Below are 7,776 nucleotides of genomic sequence, written 5' to 3' on the forward strand. Positions count from 1 at the left end.
AGAACACTATGAAGCCGAATCACGTACGACGACGACGTGAAGTGTATGAAGGTCGAAGTGTACGCCAGAACACGTTTCAAGGATTTCTAACAGCACAGTTCTTCAGTTCGCATTTGTGTGATCAAACGAACTGTCCGTAGCATAAATATATTGCCTCGTGCATGACCCAGAAGGAACGCTTTCTCCTTTACCCCGCACCTCCACCAGAAACATCGCGGATGGAAAACGCTCGGCGAGCGTAAACTGAAAATAAAAGTTTAATTGGCGATCTTGTGCGAGAAACAAGAGAAGGAATTCGTCGAAACAGCAGCAGCGAACGTCGCGGCGTTGGCGTGACAGCTGGTTGGAGCGAGAGTAAATTTCCCTCGTCGTCGAGAGAATTTCGAGTGAGTTGGCAAAGTTCACGCTCGGCATCCAGAGCATTCGACCCAGAATGATCGAGACTGATTAGGCAAGGTCACTCTGGCCTCCTTATCTTTTACACTCAGAGTAAGAGTAAACCCGAATCTTCCAGAATCTGGACGTAAGGGGAAGCGTTTTTTCTCGGACATGCACGCGGCAATATAGCTCACTATAACTCACCCGATCTTGCTATCCAGCTCGTTCGCTATTTGGGGTCTTAATTATAACTGAAAAATCAGTAGGGTTTTTTGGGTTTTTTTTTTTTTTTCTTCAGTGTGATGATTACAAGCAGGCACAAAACACACACCCATATTGCGAGCCGGAAAAACGAAGTCTGGCGCCTGAAACCGCTCACGTTAAACTCAAAATAATTGCTCCTTTATTACAACGCACGTCAACTGCAAAAGCAAAGAAAAAAAAAGAGGGACCGACGTTGTTTTGATATACTACACAGATGCTTTTTCTCGCTGTATTTTAACAGATTTCTATGCGAGTGATGAGTTTTGTCTGACAGTATCGTATCGCAAGCAAATACAATTAGTTCTTTTTTTTTAACCTGGTTAGTTTGTTTAGGCCTGTCATGTGCCAAATAATTACAAAATCAAGATCGTATAATTGTCGAAACAATTGAAAATGTTGCAGACAGCATACTTAAGTCATTCGGTGTGCGTTCGTCATTCGCTTGTTGTCTGCAGTGAGCATATCGAGACGTCTCAAAACCGGAAGTTGTCGTGGCAAATATTTCAGAAACAGCCGATTCTCGGCAAACTTTTGTGGTGGTAATTGTGAAATCTAGGCTTCCTACATATATTTTGTAGACATTTGATTGCCACAACCGATATTCGACCCGTACTTTTTTTTTTCGGAGCGAAATCCAGTCCCATGTATTCGTTCACAGCAACGCTCCTAGCAACGGTTTGTTTAGGGCGGTGACGTCACACTTACGGGGTCAATTGTTTTTTTTTTGTTTTTGTCAATTGCTGGGCTGGGCTTGCTACGTGTGTCACTGCGTTCTTCTTACGAATAGACCTCTTTAGAAAAACTGCCTTCTGTTGGCAGCTGCGGAATCGATGCAAAATGGCGGAGCAAAATTGCAATGTCTTGGCACACTTGGATTAGCAGGCATAAACACACCAAAAGAAAAAGGTAATGAGCGCGTGAGGCAGTGACGTTGCATATTCGACGTTGTTTGCTTGGCTCATTGGATCTTAGCGTTGGCAGCACTCCGACCTTCACTCTCTTATGGAATGACTTGCAAGTTCCACGATGTCAGATATTCCACCATTATTCAGTGGTTCGGACCTCCTAATAATTGGCGCGTGACTTTCGAAAGGGGTCTATTGTCCAATCTCGTATCGAAATTGTGCCAACTTGTGCCAAACGTAACCGAATAGACCGAGTCGTGGCACTGCGTTTTTTGAGTCTGTAAGCACCTGCCCGAGTTCAACTTAGATCTATTGAGCAGTGAAACGGAGTGTTACGCTTGTATAGACCCCTTTCGAAATACTGCCCTCTGTTGGCAGCTGTGGAATCCCTGCACAATGGCAGACTAACGCCGCAACGTCACGGCACACTTTATGCGTTTGGTTGAACCAGAAGAAAAAACAGACCCCCAGAAAAAGGCGATGAGCGCAGTGACGTTGCACTTTCGACGCTGTTTGACTGGCTCGTCGACTCCTAGCATTGACTGCGCTATGACGTTCGCTATCTTATGGAATGACTTGCACGTGTCACGATGTGTGTTGTTCCGCCATTGTGCAGGGGTTCCGACCTTCTAATAATCGGCACGGGAATGTCGAAAGGGGTCTATTGCCTTCCTGTAGGTCTTGCCTTTCAGATTGGTGAGTTCTGCGTGAAGAAACAAAAACAAAAAGAAAGTGGGTTTTATTACGAGATAATGAAAAAAAAAAGAAAGCAACACCCATTAGACACGTGTTTAGGCGCGGTAACTACTCGTGACTGCGCGGCATATATAGCTAGGGTGCGTGAAATTGCCCTTAAACGAGACCAAATTGTACGTAACCGGGAGTGAAAACAAAAAAACAAGTGCGATCATGTTCGCATTTAGTTTTCACACGTCGCGCATAGCGTAATGGTTTCTAATTTTAGGCTGATTGTGCATTGTCCTGCTTCGTCTGGATGAAACATAATTTGCATGAAATTATCAACATATTTGCTCCGCTGGTATTTTGAAGTGACAGAAGTTGGGGTTACATCAGAATAAGTGATTTACAGATAAATATCAAGAGACTACAGAAACATTGTGGACGGAAAATTTCAGACGCATTATTTATTTATTTAATTATTTTACACATAGGGCCAGGGACATTAAAGAGGGGAATGGTAAAAGAACAAACAAAATAACAGTGAAAATACAAAATAGTTAAACAACTGGGAATGCATTGGTTTGGAACATTTGAAGTAATGCTATCCGCAATTGATGTAAGTGATGCTGGTAAATGGTTTTATATAAACAAGGTTCGGCACTGTGCATGCTTCACCTGACAAAAAGTAAATAAGGACGTCAGAAATGTGTTTTTGTTGTTGTTTATTGCCCAGAGGAAAGGCCCGCACGCCTAAGTGGGAAAGGAATTAAAGGAAAGCGGGGAGGCCGGCGGTATGGACGAAGTCTAGAAGGCTTCGAGCGCAGGCGTTGTTGGTCGTCCAGGTCTTGTAGGCCTCCGGATCGTCCCACCGTATCCCCGCCTGGAGGACGTAGTGCTCCCGATCCGCCCGTATCCCCGGGCAGGTCCAGATGAGATGGCGAACATCCACCTGGTCCGCCGGAGCGGGGCAGTGGGGGCAGGCGGGAGGGGTGCGGCTGTGGTCCCCTCGCCAGGATGAGAGGACTGCCGGTGTGATAGCGCATCCAGTGCGAATGCGCCGGAGCAACACCTCCTGGAGCCGGAACAGACCAGGGGGAACCCGGGCGGTGCACGGTGGTATGAGAGCTCGCGTGCTTGCCCGGATCCTGGTCTTAGTGACCAGAAGTGTCGCCACGATGTCCATGGGGAGGGTGTGGCTCTGCAGGTCCTCTGATTGGGCTGCCCGTTTGGCCGCCTCATGAGCCGCTATGTTGCCCTCTGCAGGGCCGTGGCCCTGCACCCAGTCGATGACGACCATGCCCGCGAAATGGTGTCGTAAACGATGGATCTTTTGAACAATGTTCATGGCTTGTTTGGTCTGTTTCAGGTGCCTAATGGCCTGAGCGGAGTCAGTGAAGATGGTCACTTGATCAATGGAGTGATCTTTGGAGGCTGCGAGAAGGGCTTTATAGATGGCTTGTAGCTCAAGCAGCAAAGGAGATGCGTCCGATGTAGCAAACTTCTTCTGGTCGTCAAGGTGGGGATGAGTGCGACTGACGAATGCAGTAGCTCCTCCGTTTTGCGTACACGCAGCGTCCGTGTACAGGATACAGTGATCCGGAGAAGAAGGGTTTGGATTATGAGCCTTGGGATTTTGACGTGCCTTACGGCGGGAGGTCTTATTGGTGGTAAGGCAGGAGAAACTCCAGGGGGGAGCTGCTGTATCTTCTCAATGTATGACGTTTCCTTATGACATTCTGAAGCGTACAGTTGATGTTTGGCAACCCGGGCTTGTGTGCGTTGATCACATAATTGTCGTAGTGTATTCAGGTGAGCATGCTCCTTTAACAGCTTAATAGGCGTATGCATCGGGAGGCCGGTAATGCTGCGCATCGCTGCCCGGTTGACAGTTTCCAGCGAGTTCCATTGCGTCTCTGTCAGGTTCTGAAATTGTGCTTGGTAGATTATCCTAGGCTGTAAAATGACCTTCACGAGGCACGTGGCAATCGCAGAACAAGCACCTCCACGTCTCTGGGAGATGCGTTTGATAAGGTGGAGCATAGAGTGGGCTGATTTATTTATGGATACGAGCCACTCTTTGGCACTGCCGGTCTTGTAGATTTGGAGTCCGAGAATTCTCATAGTTTCAACTTTGGGGAGTGTTTGTTGACCCACCTTCAGATCGAGGTCGTCTGTCCCTAGCTTCTTGCGGGCAGCATTATTGCAGACGCGCATGTAGCAAGATTTAGATGGCGATAATTCCAGGCCAATGGCTTGGGTGTACTGGTGGATAGTGTCCAGCCCTCGTTGAAGTATATCTTGATGTTGAGTGTGGTCCAGATGGGTGGCCCAGAGCGTCACATCGTCAGCGTAGATTAGGAACTTGAGCTGTTTGTGCTGTGCCAATTTCCATGCGAGTTGGATGAATGCAATATTAAAGAGAATGGGCGCGAGGGCAGAGCCTTGGGTCACCCCACTGTTAGCGGTAAAGGGAACAGAATTTTCCCCTGCCACTCGCACCGAGAAGGTGCGGTTGGTCAAGAAGTTGTGGATGGCCTTAATAATCCCATGTGGGAACTGTAAGTTGACCATAGCATCTAAGATGGCGGCATGATGAATATTATCGTACGCCTTCGAGATGTCGGTTGCCACAATACTGCGGATCCATTGGATGCGTCCCGGCACCTTTGTGATGTCTTGGGCCAGTCGATGTAGGCCGTCCTCTGCACCCACCAGCTGTCGGAAGCCAATTTGAGATTCATGGTAGAGTCCTTTCGTTTCAAGCCACCAGTTGATGCGTGAGGCTAGGATGCGCTCGTATATTTTACATATGGTAGGCGTCAGCGATATGGGGCGTAAAGCTGTGAGGTCTTTAGCTGCTTTCCCGGATTTAGGGATCGGAACAATGATAGCATGCTTCCACTCCTGTGGGATTTCCCCATCCGTCCATACTTCATTTAGGACCCCTAAGAGGTTGTCCACCGCCGGCCCCTCAAGGTTCTTGAACACTTCATAAGTAATACCATCATGTCCCGGGGCGGATTTCTTCTTAGTTGCCTCGATTGCAGCGATGAGCTCGGCCTTGGTAATTGGTGATGTTATGCCGCAGTCATCCACAGCGTAGGAAGCCGGGCATGTGGTTGCGGGGCTATCATGTTGTGGGAAAAAGGCCATGGCCGCATGCCTGGCGAAATCCTCGTTGGATAATCCCATGGCCAGTTGTATGTTGCACGGCCGAGGAGTGGCAGCCTTGTTGATTTCCATGGCATGATATGTGCGCCAAAGTTTCTTAGAGGAAGTGGAAGAGCCAAAAGATTCACACCAGTCTCTCCATCGTTGTCCGCTCAGTTGCGTCTCATACTTTTTTGCTTCAGCAGCTAAGCGATTCACCTCCTACTGAAGCTGCTCGTTGTGAGGAAGTGAGCGGGCTTGGAGTTCCGCCTGCTTACGTTGGTCCCAGAGACGAATGAGGTGAAGATCCGGATTTGGCTGATCTTGATTCACTGTTTGTTCAGTGGTATGCTTATGCACAACTTGTTTGAGTTCCAACATAATGGAGGCCGCCGTGGCACCTTCTAAGGTGGTAGAGGTTCGAAGCTCCGTCCAGTTAATCACTTTAGTCATACGGCGCTGTTTCTTGACTAGATGATGGGATAGGTAAATGTGAATAGGCGTGGGATCACTGCCCCAACAGTCCGGTTCCGCTGTTCATCTGGGAAGGCCATGTCCCTGCCACCATGTAAGATCCGGTGTATTAGGAGCCGTGAGCGGACGAGTGGAGACGTGGGCCTCGTTCAGCAGGACGTAAGATGAGTCCCTGAAGCGGCTGTACACCTGTCGGCCTCGACCAGAGTCGGTGGCGTAACCCCAGCTTGTGTGCGGGGCATTGAAGTCGCCACCGACCAGAACTGGCACATGTAGGTATCGCCGACATAGATACTGGATCCAGCCGAAGTTAAGCCGTGCACTCCCGTGTTTTCCGTACACTGACACCAAGATCACCTTAGTTTGCTTGCGTCGGACAAGGACGGCTACCACCTCCTGTCGTTGTGTGCACCACTGTGACGTATCAATCTGCTCTTGCGGAATATCAGTACGGACGTAAATCGCCGCCTTGCCAGGAGCAGTGTCGTCTATTCCAAAGCGCCTGTCAATAATGGAGGGACAGTGATACCCCGTGAATTGATAGAGGTTGGGCAGACCGTGTGTTTCTTGGAGGAGGATTGCCCAGGGCTTGATGATGCCATACTGCATACGAAAGAGAAGCTCGTTGCGCCTGGCAGCGAGGCCTCTGCAGTTCCACTGCAGCACGGTACCTATGGCGATTTTACTCCACAACGTCGTGGGGAGCCTTTCAGGTGTTGGTATATGGCCATGAGAAGCTGGTGGGTTGTCATTTAGACATCCTGAGTGTCGTCGTCAGCACTGAAGTCGTGCTCCTGGCTCTCCCGAGGTCGAGCTGGGGCTATCCGTAGTTGTTGTCGCCTGGCCTGTAGTTGTTGTAGGAGCTCCTGACTTCTGGCGATGTCCCGTGTAAGGCGCTCAATTTGTTGATCAATCTCCGTAGCCGAGGTTTCCTGAGCGGGGGCTCTCTGCATCCGGCGTTGTGACTGCCGTTTGGATTTCACGGTCGCATTTGCGTAGGACAGCGTTGGGAAGTCCCCCCCTTCGTCGGCATCTCCCGGATCAAAATCCAGTAAGGGCAGGAACCTACTCTTCGTCGGCAACTGCCTATTCAGCAGTCGGTTTTGTTGGCGGGAGCGCAGTGTCGCCTGTCGCTTGCGGGGGCAGTTGGGAGACGTGATATGATGGTCATCTGTTTTACATAGACCACATTGATACCGGGGTTGACCGTCCTGTGTGACTAGGTCTGTGTTGGGTTTGGCCTGTGGGCAGTAAGTCTGCATATGCCCTAATTGGCAGCACTTGTAGCATACGATCGTCTTCGGCCGATAGGGCCGGGGGCGGAAAATACCCCCACAGTAGTAAACAATGTCCGAAATGTCCTGGGAGCCCTGTAGCATGAGCAGGTACGTGTCTCGCTTGCCCAGACGGCGCGCAGCTATGACTTTGTGGGACGAGCAGTGAAGATCCGATAGGATGTTCTCACTTGGGTCTTCTGGGTGTAGGCGATAGACCACACATCTTGTAATATCAGGGCCCGATGCCAGATATGCTTGTACCGGGAGCTGCTTTTTCTCAGACAGTGGCAGCGCCGAGAGTTGGCACATCCGCACTGCGTCCTCCAGCGTTGCGACATGCAGCGTGATGGAGTTCGGCGGTCGGTGCACTTCGTAGCCCCGATATCCCGTTGTTTGTAAGCCTTGATTAGTAACCGTTTGCAGCACCTTACCCGGCACCTGTGTCATGTCGAACGGCTCTCGTGGCCGGACGTTGACTCGGTAGGATAAGGCCGGCGACGGTGTGCGGTAGACCTGCAGCGGCGGCGAGTGTCGCTGTGCTGGGGACCCGGCGCCCGTCGGCGCGGCGGAACCATTTGGCGTTAACGTAAAGCCAGCTGCAGCTGACTCATCCGCATCGGCTTGCGATACCTCCATGGCGGGATAGA

General features: G+C 50.1%; 1 protein-coding gene across 1 annotated transcript; it reads right to left on the bottom strand.

Annotated features, from left to right (window-relative positions):
- Positions 1 to 2,994: 2,994 nt before the first annotated feature.
- Positions 2,995 to 5,471, bottom strand: LOC120849871. Its single transcript, XM_042291491.1, has 3 exons — positions 5,160 to 5,471; positions 3,871 to 4,943; positions 2,995 to 3,760 (listed from the first exon to the last, which is right to left on the bottom strand). The coding sequence occupies exons 1-3, from the start codon at positions 5,469 to 5,471 to the stop codon at positions 2,995 to 2,997; spliced, it is 2,151 nt and encodes a 716-aa protein (XP_042147425.1).
- Positions 5,472 to 7,776: the final 2,305 nt, after the last annotated feature.

The sequence above is a fragment of the Ixodes scapularis genome, unplaced genomic scaffold, assembly GCF_016920785.2.
Source record: "Ixodes scapularis isolate PalLabHiFi unplaced genomic scaffold, ASM1692078v2 PGA_scaffold2__306_contigs__length_199485367, whole genome shotgun sequence".
NCBI classification, from domain to species: Eukaryota; Metazoa; Arthropoda; class Arachnida; order Ixodida; family Ixodidae; genus Ixodes; species Ixodes scapularis.

Excerpts from the sequence above, each read along its gene's own strand:
- LOC120849871 (XM_042291491.1), bottom strand. The coding sequence starts at position 5,471 with ATGGAAATCAACAAGGCTGCCACTCCTCGGCCGTGCAACATACAACTG. Across the intron at positions 4,944-5,159 it reads TCTTAGGGGTCCTAAATGAA|CTGGTGGGTGCAGAGGACGG; the intron begins GTATGGACGGAT and ends GGCTTCCGACAG. Across the intron at positions 3,761-3,870 it reads ATAAGACCTCCCGCCGTAAG|TCGCACTCATCCCCACCTTG; the intron begins GCACGTCAAAAT and ends TGCATTCGTCAG.